The sequence below is a fragment of the Octodon degus genome, unplaced genomic scaffold, assembly GCF_000260255.1.
Source record: "Octodon degus isolate 3935 unplaced genomic scaffold, OctDeg1.0 scaffold00236, whole genome shotgun sequence".
Taxonomy (NCBI): Eukaryota; Metazoa; Chordata; class Mammalia; order Rodentia; family Octodontidae; genus Octodon; species Octodon degus.
Window position 1 is genome coordinate 822,873 of NW_004524812.1, and position 21,443 is coordinate 844,315.

Genomic DNA, 21,443 nt, shown 5'->3' on the forward strand with positions numbered 1-21,443 from the left:
CTTTATGTCTTTGTCTACCTTCAGTTTGTAAATACCTCTGGAAAAATCCAATAGATTCCTTCGCATTTTGAATTCACTGCATTATTGGACACAACTAACATGATTCGAATGGTCTTTGTGGGGCAAAAGTAGTTCTAGATCAGACAAGACCTCATCTTCCTGTACAGTCTCTGACAGAAGATGTGCAGAAATGAGTGGTCAACATTATAGGCAGATGTGATATCTAGAATATTTAACAGTCACTACAGTACTGAATATGTGCCTACTCAATCAGAGTAGATGCATAATCATTCACTCCTCTTATGACCACCTGGGGTATTTGCTCAGTATGTGAAGGAAGCCAAGACTGACTCAGTGCAGACAGGAAAGGGTTTATTCATTGTCACCTCCAATTATGTCAGCACAATTTCATCTAACTTACATAAAATCATTCTAAGAGTGAAAATAATCTTAAAAGATATGTTACTTTGGCTGGGGATATAGCTCAGCAACACAGTACCTGCCTGGCTAGTGCAAGGTCCTGAATTCGATTCCCTGTACCATAAAACAAAAAACAAAAAAGAAGAGATTTAAAAGACATGTTTATTTATTTTTACAAATAAATCTAATTTAGATTAAATAAGGTATGCTTTGAATATAAACTAACAGATCATGGAGATGTCCCAGAACAAAACTGTCAAATGAATTGATTCTTTTCATTTATCATTGAAAGAACACTCTTGTCCCTTTTTTCTATCTCCCACATATGTAATCCTTTTATTTTTTGTTACAAGCTCTTTTTATTTTCACTTTCTTAATTTTTCTGGGAGCTGGAGAGGTAGCTCAGCAGCATAAGCATCTGACTGGCAAGTGCAATGTCCTGAGTTCAATCCCTGGCATGAAAAAAAAATTCTAGCCTAATATTTTTATTTCTCCAACAAGTACATAATACCAACCAAAACAAAATGGGAATAGTTTATATTTTTGCTATCTTTGGTTCTAATTCTTTATTACCTCTAGTCATATCAATAAAATTTCTATCATAGCAATTTGACCTTCCCACCCTTCTCACTGACAATAAATAAACTAGTTGAAGCAGCAACAAACTTATGCAAAAGGGGAAAATAAAACTTAAAAATATTTTAAGTGTAGAATATCACCAAGTGTAAATCCCTATGCCACCTTTATTCTCTGACTAAATTAGCTTTTAAAGAAAATTGCTCCTCTTATTTAAAGTTCTGTGTGCTCTGGATATTTTTATATTTAAAATATAGTATTTCCAGTTAATTACAAACATCTTGTTTAAGAAACATAATATTAACCCATTTGTGTCAAAAATGTAATTTTTAAAAAGTTTTACATGATGTGGGCTAGCCAAATAGCTCAGTGAAATAAAGTGCCTGCAAGCAGGCACAGGGACCAGGGGTTCAATTACCACTCCTGCTGTGCCGGCCCTGCTCCTCAGGGTACTGGGGCACTGAGATAGCAATTGAGATGGCATGGTGGTGCACGCCTGTAATCCTAGCTCTTGGGAGGCTGTAAACAGGCAGCTCAATACAAGTCTGATCTAGTAGTGAGACCCTGAACACCCTGTAGACCCTTCCCTAAAATAAAAAAAAGCTTAACATGAAATTCATGTTACCTGGAAAAATTCAAGGAATAAGAATTTAAAGTTCAACATATCAATACTTGATGGAAAATACCTGTTCTATGCTATGTCTAAGATGTTCGACATTCAGACAGATAGTAAGGTGAAGCTCAACTGCCTATGTTGTAGAGTAATAATATCATTCATTAAGCTTCTCTTTTGGAGAGTTAACAACTTAAGTTTGCAGACCAAAAATTAGAGAAAAAGAAGGGCTGCAAGGACAGCCAACATTTTGGCCCTAGCCTTTCAAGGTCAATGAGGACTCGAGACATAGGAGAACCTGTACTGTAACATCCTGTAACTCAGTTGTGTCCCAAATTTTCTGATAAAGGAGATTATGGGGCCAAAGAGGAAAGTGATCGATAATGTAGAGTGTGCCTAAGGAGAGTCACATGGAGAGAAAACACTCTCTCAGGCTTTCACAGAGAGCAAATTGGTCAAGCAATGACTGTGACTTATCCACATGGCTGACACTGACAAAGGATCTACAAAGTGCGGTACAGGGTTTCAGGATAAATCCTGAGGGGATTTGACCTACCTTGTCAGATACAAAAGTTAAATTTCTTGTTATATAGGTCTTGCTTTATCTTGGTCTTAACCATCCAACAGGAAAGTATAATAACGAGATATGAAAAGTAAAGCCATATTAATATGCTAAGCTGTAAAGAACTCTTGTCAACAACTTCTGACACTGCCAGTCTTATGCTTAACCCACTACTATTACAGACTACTGGACTATATTGGATTATTTTGCTGAATTCATGCACCTACAATATTTGAATGGCAATGCAATACTCATCTCTGACAAAACTAAACCAAAAAAGGGAGATACAAATGAAGGACCATTTTGTATCTGCGTATACAAAATAGGATAGATATACAGGTAATTTTTCTTAATTCAATGAGAAGAAAGATTTGTACTAATAGTGTTTGGACAGGATATCATGTCTGCATCTTGTACTATTAATAGGGGCCAGGCAGATGGTCCGTCTTGCCTGGCAAGCGCAAGGGCTTGAGTTTAATTCCCAGTTCAAAAAAAAATCCTGCTGGTACTATGAATAACCACTAGGAAGACAACAATATGCAATGTATTAATTATTAAAAATGTCATTAATCAGTTTTGAAACTGTCTCATTGCTATTTGTTTCTCAATAAAATTAACAAAAAGAAAATATTTAATTATGTTCCACTGATTTGGGTATCCTCCATAGTAATAATTCTATGGAACAAAGAATAGATGCTAGAATTTTCAGGTTGTTACCAGGTACAGTGGGACATGCCTGTAATCTCAGCACTCAGGAGTCTAAGACAGGAAGATTGCCATGATTTTGAAGCCATCCTGAACTACATAGCGAGAGTCTGTCACAAAAAAGTCAGTCTCTGATAGATAGATGAATAAATAAATAAATTTTCCAACTACAAACAAATAAGAAATAAAGCCTTTAACCCCAAGCTATTTGTAAATTACAAAGTGGCTGCACAATATTTAGTGTGTTGGACTTTGCAATGTCATAAGTACAAAAACATATTTAATGTTTAAAGGTATATGACTAAAAATGGTTATTTTTAATTTTTTCTATATGAAAATGTTTTTAGTCTTACAGAAATTTTTATCTACTCTGCTTTATATCCTTACTTGTCATCCTTTTGTATTCACTTCATAGTCCTCTTTTCTGTAGGTACCAAGGAAATTACACAGTAAGAACAAAAATGTCAGATTCTACAAACTGTAATACTAATTGCTACCTGAGGAGAAAAGTTTTCCATGCAGTGGATGGTGAAATCAGGTAGATTTTTGGTCTTCAGTTGGTCCTCATGCTTGCTAATAGAAACTGGTGTTTCTATACCCCAAAGACATGAGTGGCATTACTGTTATATTTAAACTTGCCACTCAAAACTAACATATAAATGGGTTTTCAACTCACATTTTATCTATCACTGTTGTTCTTCCTCATTACAAATGACTAAGAGTAGTACAGAAAAGGAACTATTTAAAAAAGAATCTTCTTTCTAAAAGTTCTAACCTTGGTAATGTTTTGCTTATATAAGCTATAATTTCACTATGTCATTAAACATAAAATCTATTTCTACCAAAACATTTGATATCAGCATACAATTGTTAAAACATGTTACTCATAATAACATAGCTTGAGGGGAATTAAAAAATAAATCTGCCTTTATAAATTATTTATAATATCTTGAAACTTTTAGTTCTTTTAAGAAAAGGCACTCGGGGCTAATGGTTTGTTTTGTTTTGTTTTGCTTTGCTTTGTTTATTTTCCCAGCTCATCCTACCCTGAGGGTAGGGCTGGCACAGTATGTGGTGCCAAGGATAGAACCATGGTCCCATGCACCTCTCTAAGCTTGCCTAAGAAGGTGCTTTAGACCGCTGAGCTACCTTACCAGCCCCAAGTGTTTTTTTTTTTATTTCTCTTGATTACTAAGAAAAAGGGAAATACAGTAAGGATAAACATGGTTTACTATGAAAATAATACCTGAAGGAAGCATAAAGGAAAACTTGGGTTTTACATGTTCTTGGAACGAAGAGTCTGTATCATTTTGTCAAAAATTATGAATTCTTTTTTATGTGTTTAGTACAGGGACTACAGAGTCTCACTCCACAGATCAGACTTGTAATGATCCTCCTATTTTCAGCCACCCAAGGGCTGGGATAACAGGCACACATAACCAAGTCCAGTCACAATCACTGTCTAAGTGCTCCCTGGGGGCAGGGCTGGCACAGCATGCCAGGGATTGAACCCCGGTCCATGTCCCTGTCTAAGCAGGCACTTTAGTCTGCTGAACTATTTGGCCAGCCCAAAAATTACAAATTCTGAGAGAAGATTCCCACAGGCAAGAAAATCCTAAAACCAAGATAGGCTATAATAAACTATATTACAAGTGAGCTTTACCTAGGAGAAGACTCTTCCTCATTAGAAATGATTTTAGGATGCCTGTAAAGGACACTAGTATGATGAGGAAAAATAACTCCCAACATGTTAAATGTCAGGTGTGCAGCGTTTGCTTCCCTCTAATTTCAAAAAATGAACTTCAAGGGACAAAGGTCAATAGTAGCAAAGTTTTATTGAGACCAAGCTCCTGAGAGGGGAGGCATCCTAAAACGGGTGGCCAGAGGCTGTTTCTCTAAGAATATTTTACAGAACAAAATCACAAAGTGGGTACAACATGGCTCAAATTGCTGTACAAGCAACAGGATTCTAAGTGTAGCAGCAACACGGACCCAGTAGGGAAGCAGGGAATGCTGCAAAGGCAATGGCAGCAACACTAACTTTCACTTTTCTCAGGCCTCTAACATACAGCCATCAGTGGCTTCTTGGAAGGGAGGGGACAGGAAGTGACAGGAGGCAGTGCTGGATGTTCCTTCCACTCACGTGCTGATGCCTGTATGGACTTACTGGTAGGAATTACAATACAATCTCCAGCTGCCAGTTATCTCACAGGGAGGCTCACAGGCCTGGCTACTGCATCCCCGTGTGGAGGCCTGGCTTTTTTCAGATGCGCCTCCAGCCACAGTCCTCATGAGTTTTCATCTTTTTCTTATGTATTTAGTGCAGGGTCTACAGGGTCTCACTATACATATAAGACTCGTAGTGATCCTCCTGTTTTCAGCCTCCCAAGTACTGGGATTGTAGCCTTGCACCACCACGCCCAGTCTGTTTTCATCTTCAGCAATTACTCCCTGGAGGGCCCATCCTTGTCTGCCTGCCTATTAATTTCTATATAACTTAGCTGTCTAGGAATAAAGAAAATTTAAGATAATATTAAATGTTTATAAACATAAGGAAATCACTAAAGGGTTAAAGTAATGAAACATTACAAATAGGTTAAGGAATCAACATTCTAATTATTTCAAATTTCCTAAAAGTATTGAATAGTGGGGATCTCATTTGCAAACAAAATTAATTATCTAGAACAAAATGTCTATTATTTATATATATATATATATATATATATATATATAATAACCAATATTTGAAGTTACAACTACTAAAGTTCTATACTAGAGAACAGCAAGCATGCAACAATATTTCTTGTACACAATTATTTCCAATGAAATTGTGGCACTGTTCCTAGTTTTTCACAGGATGACCTTTTGTTCATAAGATCAGTGTAAAGCAATGTTAAAAAGTCTATAAATATAAACTTGAAGTATTACTATTAGATTACTGAACTTGAATCATTTTGAAAAACACATTTGATATATTATGTTCTTATTTGAAGTTGTTATATGTCAGTGGCATAAATTTATGGTGCTTGAGGGAATGGGCTTTGAATGACAGAATTAAAATTAAATTCAGCACCAACACTCAGTAATAGTGCAAGCATGATGGGAGATTTACAAACTTCATGTGAGACACTTGTTTAGGTGAAGACAGCAGAAGCCAACAATATAACACGTAACAACATAACACAATGCTGACATATAACCCTTAAAATGGCAATTAATTGAAAAATTTACAATTGTGAGACAATGATTTTGAGTATTTTAAAATGAAAACTGGCACCTCAATCACCTATCATTTCTTTGTGGTGGCAATATTACACCTCTTCTCTAGTTATTTAGAAATATATTGCTAATTAGAGTCACTCTACTGTGCTATAAAACACTTGATTTTTTTCTTATTTGAAAGCTGTATTTTTGTATCCATTAACAAACATATTCCTATATCTCCCTTATCCCTATCTTTCTTAGCTTCTGGTAACCACTATTATACTCTATTTATATGAGATAAATGTTTCTAGCTTCCATATGTGAGAAGGTGGCATTGGTCTTTCTGTACCTGGTTTATTTCACTAGCATAATGGCCTCTAGACATAGCCACATCGCAGACAATGCCAAGAATTCATTCTTTTTATAAGTCTGAATACCATATTTTCTTTATCTGTTAATATAATGATGGACAAGGACTGTTATATTAATAAAATAATTAAGCACATGTTCTTTGGAAACAGTATTTTTAAGAAAGTCCCAATCTCAAAAATTCTTATTTTTAAGAGGAAGGCCTAACAGCAGTTACTTGCCAAAATTAAATTTATACTACTTTAACCTAATTACAAATTGGTATATTATTCAACAAAATAATGAATAAGAAAACATATACAAACTTACTGTTGATATAGATTTAAATCATGAAAACAAGCTCTTAGTGTTCTGGAAGTATTGGCAATTTTTCTGCCCAATGCAGGCATTTAGATTTCCAAAATAAGATGTAAGGGTCTACATTGGATTATTTTTCTGAATTCACGCACCTAGAATATTTAAATGGCAATGGAATACCCATCTCTGACAAAACTAAACCCAAAAAATGGGGATTAAAATGAAGGACCATTTTGTACCTGTAAATACAAAATAGCTAGGATAGATATATAGTTACTTTCTCTTAATCCAATGAGAAGAAAGAATTGTACTAATAGTGTTTGGACAGGACATCATGCCTGCATCTTGTATTATGAATAACAACTACAAAGACAACAATATGCATTGTATTAATTACTGAAACTGTCCTACTAATCGGTTTTGAAACTGTCTCATTGCTATTTGTTTCTCAATAAAATTAATTCAAAAGAAGTAAAACACTATCTTTAGGAACTGGTGAATGCTAACTATTTCACCTACTGGTAGTTTAAAAAGGGTAACATTATTCAATGAATATTATATTTCTAAGGAATCAAGAGTTACCTCCTTACAGATTTAGTCAGGATCTTAGAATCTAGTTCTCAAGAAAAAATTTCCAATCCTAATCTAATAGACTTCTAGAAGCTCAGATTATTTTCCCATACAATTGCATTAAAGAAATATGCTGTATACACCAATTAAGTTATAAAACACTATCAAACCGGATAAAGTATACACTTTTGTCAAACACTATTAGTTTTTCTTATTGTTTGACTACATAGAAAACTTTTGTTAAAAATGATCTGGTTTTGTGAAAATGCACTTGGTTTAATCTTAACTTCCTTCCAGACTACATCCTATGTGACACTACTCACTAATGGAAAGAGTTTCACAGGACTATACAACAGTTTTCATAAGTACATCTTTAAACAGGCTATACAGGAATCTACTACAGGAAAAATATCTGAAAATATCTTACCCCAGATATGAGAAATACTTTACAGAAGTCCAAAACTGGCAGAATCTGTAGAAAGCTGGCAGCTTCCAGCGTGTCTTGAAGGTTGTCCATATTAAGAGAAAGCTTTGCAGTATAAATGAAATCAATAATTTTCCTTAGACCAACTTTGCTCACGCCATGAAGCTTAATGCACATTAAATCTTGTTCTTTCATTCCACCTTAAAAAAAAGACATTAAATTAAAGGAAGGTGGATAACTAAGGTCAAATTCATGTCTGCTGCCAATTAAAATCAAGAAAAAACATTCCCCAGTCAGGCTTTGGCATATTTTACAGTTAAAAGAGAGTACTTAAAAAAGATTTTCACTTACACTAATGGAAGCCATACATAATGTAACAGCTTCCAAAAATGTTCTTCTACCATTATCTATGTTTGATAGATTAAATATTGGATTAGTGGGATACTGCAATCAAATGGTCCATTCAGATATGAGAAGGAAAAAAATTATAAAATAAAGATGGATGGTACAGTTAGGAATACAGGCACTCCAAGCTAGGACAGCAATGTTCAGTATTCTAAACCAGTCACAAATATTCTCCCTGTTTTTTTTCTTCAGAAAAGACTTGGTGATAGGCTTTGGCACATAACCAACTCTAGTAACCATATTTTACATATATGCATGTATTCTATATAGAGCTTTCCAGTTATTTGAGTAATAAATTCTGATAGAACTAAGTTCATTTATAATTAGCTATATTGAAGGAAAATTCTAGGTACACAACAGCTTCTTAAATTCTGTCTAGTTTTATAAAAATGCTGTTTTACTTGGGATTAACTATAAAACTCTTTCTGAATTATAACATTTAAGTAAATACCCACATAAGTCCTCATGTATACCAAGAAACTGGTTTATAGCTTTACCTTAAGAGGGGAAAGCAATCCTTCCTTTTAAAGATTCATACAAAAATAAATGTTTGAAGAAGTCTAAGAAAACTTTGACTTTCTCAAACTGATTCATTTTCTTTTAAGGCCTCTACCCTTCCCATGTATAATAAACCAGAATGACGTGACAGAAAAATTTACTCTTCCCCTAAGAAATGTAATTTTCCTAATGAGTTGTGAACATTACCACATAACCACAGACTTTCTGATGGAATGATGCATTTTAATAAATGTTTGGAGTGATTTATGACTATTTAAAATAAACGTGACCAGTGCTTCCATGTATACATGCAGCATGTGGGACTGTCACCTGAGATTTACTTTGTTTCAGTGTTAGATTATTCCTCAGTTTTCATTATTACTTGGTACACAAGTGACACTCCATACTTCCTACAAGCACTCACTTTGCTATATTGTTATGAAAAGAATTCAATAATCTGACTTTTCAGTAATTAGTGCTTTTAGGTTGATTTGAAAATTATGTAAAAATATATTTATCACAAGGGACCATCATTAATCTGGGCCAGACCCAGTTCCATCCGATGAAACTTTAAAAATAATTCTGTTTTTTTGGTGAAAGTTTGTGGCTCTATTTACTACCTTTAAGGAAAAATAAAGTTATTATCCAGTAAAAATTGTTTGGGTTAAAAATGTATCTTTGTTATAATCTAAATCTGGACTCAGTATATTTGTCTTACCAGAACTGAAAGAAGAAAGTTAGAAATAGCATTTTTTGTTTAAGTAAAATCATTTAAAAGTTAAACTTTCTGTTTTCAGTATGTCTGGTCTAATTTTTGATTTGTTGGAAATTTCTTTCACTTTAAATGATTAAGATCCAGAAAAAAAAGATGGATGGCAAAGAAAAGCATCAATTTCCCATAAAAAATAACATAGTGCACAATGATACACAAACACTGGTGAATATTTCCTCTGAAAGCATTTCCTACTATAGAGAGAGAGTCCAAAATTGGAATTTTGAACTGAATTTTATTTTAGAAATAAAGGCTTTCCACATTGGTGGGTCACCTTGTATTAATATGGATGGAACATTGTAGAAGGCTAGCTACCTGTGAACATAGCTTTGAAGTAATCACTAGCAGACGCCATCATGACTCTATGCACAGGAAAGGCATCATCTGTATCACCGGGCATCAGGGTCACATCACAAAGCAACCCTTCGAGTCGAAGCTGGTCAAAGCCCTGGAAAAAGAACATGAATTCAGCCACTGGTCAAGGTAAAATAAGGTTACAAATCTCTGTGCTAAAATGTCACTTATATATTCATTTGCTGCAATATATTTGGAAAATAGAGCTCAATTATTTAGAAGAAAATGCAAACAGCTTTTTCATATATAGCATGTATATTTTTCACCATATGAAAGAGATAAAATTGGGGCTAAATTAGATTAAGAAAAATAGGGAAAGTACAGTATATAAATTGTCTTATATAACCACCAGCTTTTACTTTATTTAGAAAAAATTGCCATGAACATTTCTGCCTTCATACCTATAGGACAAGAGTATTTGTTTAATGATCCTTTCCACAGTAATATTTTACTCACCATAATAATATTTTAATATCCCTATTTACTGAAATATCTTGGATTTTTGCTTCCTTTTTGAGAAAGTGAGAGAGTATTGCTATGAAGAACATGGTAGGAGTATACCAATTAGACTGTTTCAAGCCATTGAGGATTAAGAATTGTGCTTTAAATATTCTAATAGTGTATGGCTACTGTTTGACCAATTATCTTTCAAATTTGATATTTAGTTATCTTTGGTAAAGGAGGCCAGGAAGGCACAGCAGCAGACTTAACTGTGCCAAATGCTTAGAGGTCTACCAGAAAACTAACAGTCTAGCACCCACAGTTAAAGGAGAGTCAGGGTTCTGGCTGAGAAGAATGCTATTTGATGAGCTCTTCTTCCTACACCCCTGGCCATTTTTCTTCTGATCTGTTCTTCAGAGGACGACAAACTTAAGCTTATAACAGGCTGATTCCACAATGTACACATATTTTATAATCATACTGTATTCGATAAATAAAAACAATTTGATTATCAATTAAAAGAACAAAGTTGTAACAGGCTGATAAACTACAGCAAAGGGGGACAATATACAGTTTAATAATTGGGCAAAAAATGAAGATTTTGGCAAGAATGTATCTATAGCTTTAAAGAAATGCTTCATTATAAAAAAAAAAAATCATGCAGAGGATAGTGATACATACCAGTAATCCCAGCACTTGGAAGGTGGAAGCAGGAAGATTACTGTAATTTTGAGGACAGCCTGAGCTACAAATTCAGTTCAAGACCCACCTGAACTGGGTAGTAGAACTTTGTTTCAAAAAGACAAAAGAAATCAGGAATATACCAACACAAACTGTTTTCTCAGACTGTAACATTCAATTAAAAAATAAGGTATTACTCTTTAAATCTCTATCCTCTTCATGTTTTAATAATAAAAAACTTCAGGACTGTATTTGTGACTAATTATACAATAGGTTACTTTAGTTTTTGTTCTGTGGAAAGTGTAAAGTGCTCCAACAAAGGGTTTTAATGTAGACCTTTTTTTGTACACATGCTGTTGACTGTTAAATGTAATAGTCTCATCATAACTCTGAATAAATGTCTTTTTTAAAAAAAACAGAAAACAAATTGAGTTTCACAGATAAGAAACAAAAGGCATAATATACTAAGAATGCATTTTTAAATTTTTTTATTTTTATTGTTTGATACAGGGTCTCACTATACAGTTTAGACTCATAGTGATCATCCTGACTCAGCCTCCTTAGTGCTGGAATGACAGGCATGTGCCACCATGGCCGGTTCTGGGGCCATCACAGTGTACCAGGGGTTCCAGAACAGTCATGGTATGCGATACTGGGGCTCAAACTTGGGTCTCTGCACTTGTTAGGCAGGTGCTTAGGCCACTGAGCTATCTCCTCAGCCTCGAGAATGCAATTTTTTTTTATTCTAGGGGAGGGTCTACAGGGTGTTCAGGGTCTCACTACTAGATCAGACTCATAGTGATCCTCCTGTTTACAGCCTCCCAAGAGCTGGGGTTACAGGCATGTGCCACCACACCCAGTCTCAATTGCTTAGTGTGCCCCAGGGGCAGGGCCAGCACTGCCTTCCCAGGGATCAAAACCCTGACCCCTGAGCCTGCTTGTAGGCACTTTAATCAGCTTAGTTATTTGGCTGGCTCTGAAAATGCAATTTTTAAAATATTGATTCTAAACATATGTATAATATGAACCTTAGACTACACTCCTCAGTTTAGTATTTGTTATGGTTTGTGTCTAGGTGTCCCCCCAAAGCCTCATGCAGTCTTGGGGCAGCTTCTGGAGTTTGTAATTGATTATTGTGGGTGTGTATGCTGCACCTGCCCTAGGGAAGGGAATTTGCATTTCAATGTAAGGAGGGAAGAGAAGCTAGCTGCTTGAGCTGCTGCTACTCTTCCTTCTGAGCTCTTGCTCTTTGCCTCCACCATGAAAAGTTACTTTCTGCTGTACGCTGCTCTGCCTTGGAGCCAGCTGAGTATGGACAGAAACCTCCAGTAAGTGTGAGCTAAATAAACCTTTCCCTCCTTTATTTTGAGTGTTGGGTATTTGTTCCAGCAATGAGAGAAGAGTAACTAAGACAATATTAAAACTGATTTTAAAAGTAAATACTTGAATCTACAGAAGTAGAACTCCAAAGAGAGTATTTGAACCAGGCACTTTTCCTCCAGGCAGAGAAAAATATTCATAGCTTATACTTTAGAACAAGATTATATCTGTCTTTCTCCACAATGACTGACATGTTTTTGTTCACAAATATAAAATCTTTCCAAAGTATTCATTTTCCTTTGTACACACAAATACTATACACTCTCACTAATGTATATGCCATTCTGACTATTCAAAAAACTAGATAAAAAGGTGAGTAGCTCCATTTGTAAGCGGTGTCCATTTTGGGGATAATATTCTCATGGTGAAGATAAGAAGTGACTCAACATTTACAGATGAGTTCCAAAGTAAAATAAGTTTATGGGTATCACCCTTCCAATGGATGGAAGTATCAGAAAGTGCTGAATCGATACCCTAAGGTGGCAGATGACCATAAGGTTATGAGGAGGAGGAGACCCCCAGTGAACTCCTCAGTGCTTTGGCATACAACTGGAATTTAAAATTTTAATTGTGACATTAAAAAAAATCAACCAACTTTTACCTAGAAGCCGTAACTTGGAACTTCAAAGGCTTGTAGTCATTGGGCAGAATTTTTACTTTGTGACAGGTTAACTTGAAACCAAAAATTTGTGAAACATCTCCAAATAATGATATGAATTATACCTAATGTACTTGCTTGTTGCAGATGGCAAAGATTAAGACAAGAGAAATGGCTGAACCAGAGTTTAAAGGAAAATTTTGGTTCCCAAGGGCTTGACTTTTTTCCTCTTCCAAGTAAATTTCAGGTTAAAAAATTTAAATACATGCTTTCTTAAGAAGTTGAAAACTGAAAGTCAACCCCAAGTTAAAAGACCATATATATTGTCAGATGTTTTCAAATACACCTGGACAGATAAAATGGATAGACTTCTCTCTAGGTGCGTGCAGATTTCACTCATTCTTCTCCCAGCCTGGATAGAACTCTATGGTGGGGACACTGCCTAAGTTATTTACACAGTCTCCCATTTCTGCCTGGCTGAACACTGCAACTGTCTCTCAACTTTTGAAATCATAAACAATGTTTCAATATTCATTTTTTCCATAGTTTTATTGAGAAACATATAGCAATGAGACAGTTTCAAACCAAATTGGTAGGACAGTTTCAATAATTAACACATTGCATACATTCTTCCTAGTAGTTAATTGCTGTACAAGATGCGGACTTGATATCCTAGTTACAAACATCATTAAAACAAATCTCTCTATTCATTAAGAGAATGTAACTATATATCTATCCTAACCACTTTGAATACACAGATACAAAATGAACATTCATCTGTATCCCCTTTTTTTGTTTAGTTCTGTTATTTGGGTATTATAGGTGTGCAAACTCAGCAAAATATTCTAAAAGAGTCCAGTAGCCCATAATAGTATTGGGTCTTCCACTTGACTGGCAATGTCAGAAATTGTTGACCTGAGTACCCTACAGCTCAACATAACAGCATGGCTTTACTTCCTATATTTTGTTTTTATACTTTTCTGATCGATGGTCAATATTCATATGAGTATATTTGTAGGACATCTGGGAGTTAAAGTTGTTGGTTAAAAAAATTTTCTTTTTACCATTTTGATTGCTACTGGCAAGTTAATGGGACCTGGTATTTCTTGGGAGAAACATCATAGCTCAGGTACCGGTGAAAAAAGGCAGATGTCCAAACACCAGTAAAATGACACTAAATACTCGAAACCATCTTCTTTTGTTCTTAGTCATCAATTTTTAAAACTCTGATAAACTAACTATAGATATTTTTGAAAAGCAATTACAGCTTATGCAGTTAATATTAATGACTGTATCCAATCAGTTATTCCCTCTCATTCAACAACAAAAAAACTTCTTGGCTCATTTGATAGTCCCTCTGTCTTTAAAACATTCCTACAAATATTTTACACTTGAAATTGGGTAATGCAGTAGTCTTCAGTACTACTACTTATTATTCTTTCTTCCTTAGAAAAATGCCACTTTTTTAGTACATGTTGGCAATACATAACGATCGTAACCACCAGGGGGAATTTGTATATGAACACAATACATTCTTTTTGCCTCCTTTCCCTCTTTTCCTTCCAACTCTTTTCCCCTCCTTATTTGCAAAAGCTCTTTCCATTTTCTAACCTTTAACTTTTTTAAAAATCCTTTTACCCTACCTTCCCTCCCACCTCTGATATCTTGTTCCCCTTCCTCCTTGTATATTTAACTGTGTCATATCTCATATTATCCACATTCCATTGAAACTGTTTGTGCAGGTAAACATATACTTAATTCTCAAAATATGGACAGCTCAGCTCAGCTCAGGTGCCAGGAATCTTTACCTTCTTCACAAATGTGATTGTTTTTCATCATTTTGCATTATCATAAAAATACTGTAGACATTCTTAGTATAATCAGATGTTCCAAAAGAAAAGAACTGAAGTCCAGAAACACTTTTACCACATTCTGAGAATATAGTGTTCTATGCTTAATTTACCTACCTTTGGCAAACTGCTTTATGAAGTTTCGCTTTTATTTTCACTGCATGTTAGTTTTGTTTTCTAGTATTTCACAATATATATCTTCACATGAATAAACAAATACAGTCATATCCAATTCCATATTAACGCCAATTTTATTCTACATTATTGTGATTCTTAGCCAAATAAGACCTGTAAATTTAGATTGCTTTGCTACAGACTGTAAATATCTTGTTTTCATGCTATATTTTGGATATCCCAGCTGTACTTCACAAGAAGTTCCTTCTAGGTACAATAGATACTGGGAAAGGGAATGAACTTTTTCAAAAAGAAAGAGTTACTAAACTGAAGAGGACAGGAGAGCGAGTAGGGGAAAGAGATTTATCTATGTATGTAGGCAGGATGGTTTGGACAAATGTACTGTGCATTTCTGCAGGTCTATGGAAAGAAGCACATAATGATTTAATTGGTTTTATGTCATTTTTTCAATTGTACTTTTTCTCTTCTTAATTTATTATACATCTCTTTCCTTTTTCTTCTTCCAATTTTTCATGCATATATCTGGGAATACAAATAACTGGTATGACAACAAATACTGTGAAATTCATATTACTTTGTTAAGTGAAATTCTGTATCATTTGTAATTTTTTCTGTTTTAATCCTAATTGTACTCTTTAAAAAATAAAGAAGATAAATTTAAAAAGCACAATTCATGACTCAAAGAGTTGCTCAGTTGAAACAATAGATACAATTGATAAACACCCATCCAACCTTACCAAAAAAAAATGAAAGAAAAAACCCAGATTATCACAATGAGATGTGAAAATGGTGAAATCATGACAAATTCTTTCAGAATATCAACAATACCTACTTTAAAAATCTTTACTCTCATATCATGAAAAACAAGGAGGAAATGGACAGATTTCTAGATATGTATAAATTACCAAAGCTGAATCAAGAAGATAAAAGTAATTCTGAACAACTCAATATCAGCGAATATACTGAAAACATAATTAAAAACTTACCAACAATAAAAGCAGAGCTCATGATGGATTCACTGCTAAATTCCACAAGAAATTTAGAGAAGATTTAACTCCAGTATGTGTCAAACTCTTTGATGAAATTGGAAAGGATGCAATTCTCACTAAATAATTCCTGGAGGCAACTATTACAGTGATACCAAAACCAGAGACAGATCCAACAAAAAAGACAACTACAGGTCAGTCTCCCTAATTAACATAGATGCAAAAGTCCTGTTAGATACTAGCAAAAAGAATGCAGCAAATCAGCAAGAAGATTATATACTACCACCAAGTGGGCTTCATCTCAGGAATGCAGAGATGGTTCAATATACACAAATCCATAAATATAATACACATCAACAGAACCAAAGATAAATATCACATAATTGTCTCAATAAATGCAAAAAAAACTTTTGACAAAGTCCCGACACTCATTCATAATAAAAAAAAAACCTACAGAAAAACAAAATATTCTTTACCCCAATCCAATAAAAGCCATCTGTGACAAACCAATAGCAACATCATTCTAAATAGACAAGAATTGAAAAGTCACTCTAAAATCAGGCACAAGACAACAACAGCCACTATCACTACTCCTATTCAAAGTAGTTCTGTAAACATTAGCTATAGCAATCAGACAAGACAGAGAAATAAAAGGAATAAGGACAGGAAATGAAAAGTGCAAATTATCGTTATTCATGGAGGATATGATACTCAACACAAATTCAGTAGCCTAGCTGGATTCACATTTAATAATGAAAAAACAATAACCTTCCAGTATTCAAGTAACCATCTCATTGAGAGAAAAATTAAGGAACAATATCTTTCACAATAGCATCCAAAATATGAAATACTTAGGGATCAAACTAATGAAGGATGAAAACCTCTACATTAGAAACTACAGTACTCTGAAAAAAGAGCTTGAAGAGAATATCAGAAGATGGAAAGATATAACTTGCTGATGCATTGGAAGAATGAACATAGTGATAATGGCCATACTCCCAAAATTGTTATACAGATTAACATAACCCTGATCAAAACACAATTAGCATATCTCACAGAACTAGAGAAAACTTCCAGAAAATTCATTTAGAAATGGAAATGATCTAGAGTAGCAAAGGCAATATTGGAAAACAAAGGGAAGGCAGAAGGTATCACAGTCTCTGGTTTGGAATTATACTTCAAAGCTACTGTGATAAAATCAACATGATTCTGGTAAAAAAAATATACATAGACATCAGTGACATAGATTAGAAGATGCTGACATGCTGAGAAACACACTCAGCCATCTTGTGTTTCAGAAAGGGGCCCAACATGTTCATTGGATAAAAGATAGCCTCTTTAATAAATGGTGCTAGAAAAACTGGCTTTCCACATGCTGAAGACCTAAATTAAACCCATGTCCATCACCATACACTAAACTAAAGTTCAAATGGATCAACGACCTAAATAGTAAAACAAAACACTAAATTTACTTAAAGAAAACATAGGAAGAGGGCCAGGGAGATAGCTCAATAGAATAAGCACTTCCCTGGCAAGCACAAGGGCCAGAGTTCAAGCCACGCTTCCTCTAAAAAAAAAAAAGAAAAAAGAAAAAAGAAAGAACATAGGAAGAAACTTTGAACACATAGTTGTAGGCAGAGACTTCATGAACAAAATACAAACTGCACAAGAAATGTTTAAAAGGATCAACAACTGGGATCTCTTCTTGTTGAAAATCTTTGAAACATCAAAAGAAATCACCAACAGAGTGAAAAGATAACATGCAGAATGGGAAAAAAAATTAGCAAATTATCCCTCAGACAAAGGACGTCCTTCTAGAATATATAATTTTTAAAAGTCTGACTACTCAAATTCAAAAACCTAATGCAAAAATGGGCATCTGAGATAAATACACACTTCTCACATGAAGCAATACAAATAGTAAATAAATATATGAAAAAATGTTCAGCACAACAAGTCACTGGAGAGATGCAAATTAAAACAACACAGATTCCATTTTACTCCAGCAGAAAAAATGACTCTCATCAAGACATTAACCAATAACAAACTCTGCACGAGCTATGGGAAAAAGGAATGCTTCTCCACTGTTGGTGGGAGTGTACACTGGTGCAGCCAATGTGCAAAACAGTGTGAAGATTCCTCAGAAAGCCAGGATTAGAAGTCCCATTCAACCCATCTACTTCCTATATGGGGATCTGCACAATAGAATAAAAAAACATCATACCACAGCGATATGTGTGCACCCATGTTTATACCATCACAGCTTGTAACAGATAAATCTTGGAAACAAAGCAAATGGCCAGAAACTGAGAAACAGATAAAAAAAGGATGTGGTCTTTTTATATGAGGAAATACTACTCAGCCATAAAGAAAGATAAACTGGATACTTTTATAAGTAAATGGATACAATTTGAGACAACAGTCATAAGTGAAATAAACCTGACTCACATATGAAAACACTGTATTGGTTCCCTGGTGTGAGAAACTGCAATGATAAATAAGTTCTAAAATGTACAAGAGCAGACTGGCCAAACAGCTCAGTGGATTATAGCTCCCACAAGCAGGGACAGGGGCTGGAGGTTTGATCCCTGGGCCTGCCGTGCCAACCCCATCCCAAGGGAGACCTGAGACAGCGACTGAGACTGGGCATGGTGGTGCAAGCCTGTAATCCCAGGTCTTGGGAAGCTGTAAACAGGTGGATCACTACCAGTCCAATCTAGTGGTGAGACCCTGAACAGCCTGAACAGCCTGTAGACCCTTCCCTAAAATACAGAAATAAATAACTAAAATGTACAATAGATATCATGAAATGGGAATAAATTATTTAAAAGTAAAAAGAAACTAGGATGGGGTAAAGGGAAAGGAAGGAAAGGAAAAGGGAGAAAAATGCAAGTTAGCTCTGCTATTAGTGTTTCTTAGTTCACTGAAAAAGAAGGTTTGTGCTAATACTGAGAATTTTATGCTCATACCTTTTACTGAGTAACTACTTTGAACATGACTATATGCAAAGTGTTAACTATTGTTATTCTCCTAATATTTTGCTATGAAATTAAGTTTTAACTTTCTTCCATAAAAAAATTTAGTCACACAGGCTTGGGAGATAGTTTGGCAGTCTAAGTGGGTGCCTGGAAAGCACAAGGACCTGCGTTCAATCCCTCGTACTGCATGCCATGCCACCATGCAAGCCACTGAAAACAAGCATGGTGGCACATGCCTGAAATCCCAGTGCTGGAGAGGCTGAGACAGAAGGATCACTATGAGTCTGAGCTGCACAGTGAGGCCCTGTACCAAAGGAATGAATGAATGAATAAATAAATAAATAAATAGTCACACAAAAATATATTTAAAAGATTAAATCATATTCTCTGAACTATTTAAATTAGAAATCAAAAAAGGATCTCTAAAATATCGCCCAATTATTTGGAAATTAAAACATTGTACTCTTAAGTAATTCATGAAGAAATCAAAAGGGAACACAGAAAGTATTTTGAGCGAAAATAAAAGGTATCAATAGTTGTGGGGTACAGCTATCACTGTACATAGGAGGAAATTTGTATCCATAAATGACTATCAGAAAAGTCTCAAGGCCAGGGAGATAACTCAGTGGCACCAGCATCCGCCTGGTAAGAGCAAGGTCCTATGATAGATCCCTAGTATTGAAAAGAGAGAGAGAGAGAGAGAGAGAGAGAGAGAGAGAGAGAGAGAGAGAGAGAGAGAGAGAGAGAGAGAGAGAGAGAGAGATCTCAAAAGAAAAATCTCAGTTTCTTCTTTGTGAAATTTGAAATAGAATAGAAATGTAATTCCAAATGAATAATACAAATATTCAGCATGATACAAATAATAAAGATCAAATACAAATCAACTTAAAAGTTGAGAAAAAATAATAAAACCAAAATTTGTTTCTTTTGGAATATTCCTCAATCTGGTAAAACTTGACTAAGGGAAAAATGAAACAAAGTATAAATTATCAATATGAGGTCTGAGGGAAGTGATATACAGAGTACAAATATTAAAAGTTTGATTGGGAATATGAATAGCTGTATTTAATTGAAATGGACAAATTTCTTGAAAGAAATGAGGTACTAAAGTTTATTCTGGAAGAAACAGATATCCTAAATGGCCACAGTGCCATACAATTGAATTTAAACTTAAAATTTTCCACCTAAGAAAACTGTAGGGCCAGAGAGATAGCTCAGTGGACTAAGCACTTGGTTAGGCAAGAACAGGGACCAGGGTTCAATCCGTGGCACCACATGCCGTACAGGCCCTGGTCCCAGGAGTGCTAAGCAGGCCACCAAGACTGTGTGTGGTGGCACAGGCCTGTAATGCCAGCACGGGGGAGGCTGAAAACAGGAGGATCACTACAGATCTGAGCTGCATAGGGAAATTCAAATAAAAGCCACAGTACATATAAGAACTTGTACTGTAATGTCATGTAACTCGGTAGTGTCCCAAATTTTCTGATCAAGGAGATTATGGGGCCAAAGAGGAAAGTGATCGATGATGTAGAGTGTGCCTAAGGAGATTCACATGGAGAGAAAACATTCTCTTGGGCTTTCACAGAGAGCACATTGGTCAAGCAATGGCCGTGACTCATCCACATGGTTGACACTGACAAAGGTTCTACAATCTGAGGTACAGGATCTCAGGATAAATCCTGACGGGACTTCACTGAACTTATCAGACCCAAAAGCTACAACTCTTGCTGTATAGGTCCTGCTTTACCTTGGTCTTAACCATCCAGTAGAAAAGTATGAAGACGAAATATAGGAAGTAAAGCCATACTGTTATGTTGAGCTGTGGGGGACTCAGGTAAACAATTTCTGACATTGCCAGTTAAACAGAAGACCCAATGCTATTATGGGCTACTGGACTCTTTTAGAATATTTTGCTGAGTTTACACACCTATAATATTGAATAATGGAACTTAGAAAAAAAAGGATATACAGAGGAATGTCCATTTTGTATCTGTGTATTCAAAGTGGTTAGGATAGATATATAGTTACATTCTCTTAATGAATAGAATGATTTGTTCTAATGGTGTTTGTAAATAGGATATCAAGTCCGCATCTTGTACAGCAATTAATCACTAAGAAGAATGTATGCAGTCTGTTAATTATTGAAACTGTCCTACCGATTTGATTTGAAAAAAAATGTTTAACAAAATGTAAATATTCAGCATATTTTAGTCATACCTAGTTTATATATAAGGAAATACTATATTAAATTTTAAAAGAATATAGTGTATATTTTCCTTACTGTTATGTAACATTTCCACACATGAGTATTCTTTTTAAAAATAAATTTTATTATATATATAAAAAATCCCCACAAGTAGTGTTTCTCAACTATCAGGATATGCACAATAAAACAAGAAACATAAATGCTGGTGAAGATGTGAAGAAATTGGAACCTATATACTCCCAGTGTGCACATAAAATGGTACAACCACTTTGAAAAATACTCTGGGCTTTCTTCAAAATTTAAACATCCAATTACATAGGCCCAAGTAATTTTGCTCCTAAATATATACTAAAGAGAAGGGAAAATATATCCAGACAGGGATTTTCTCACAAGCAAATATAGAAACACTATTCATAAAG

At 34.9% G+C, this 21,443-nt stretch overlaps 1 protein-coding gene across 3 annotated transcripts in view; it reads right to left on the reverse strand.

The window, feature by feature from the left end:
- Klhl13 (kelch like family member 13) overlaps positions 1-21,443 on the reverse strand; it is a 260,780-nt gene that overhangs the window by 21,552 nt on the left and 217,785 nt on the right. For all 3 annotated transcript variants that reach the window (XM_004645684.2, XM_023706031.1, XM_004645683.2), the window contains 2 exons: positions 9,731-9,863; positions 7,744-7,940 (listed from right to left, as the gene is read on the reverse strand). In XM_004645684.2, coding sequence (XP_004645741.1) covers positions 7,744-7,940; positions 9,731-9,863 — 330 coding nt within the window. The remainder of the gene's footprint in view (positions 1-7,743; positions 7,941-9,730; positions 9,864-21,443) is intronic.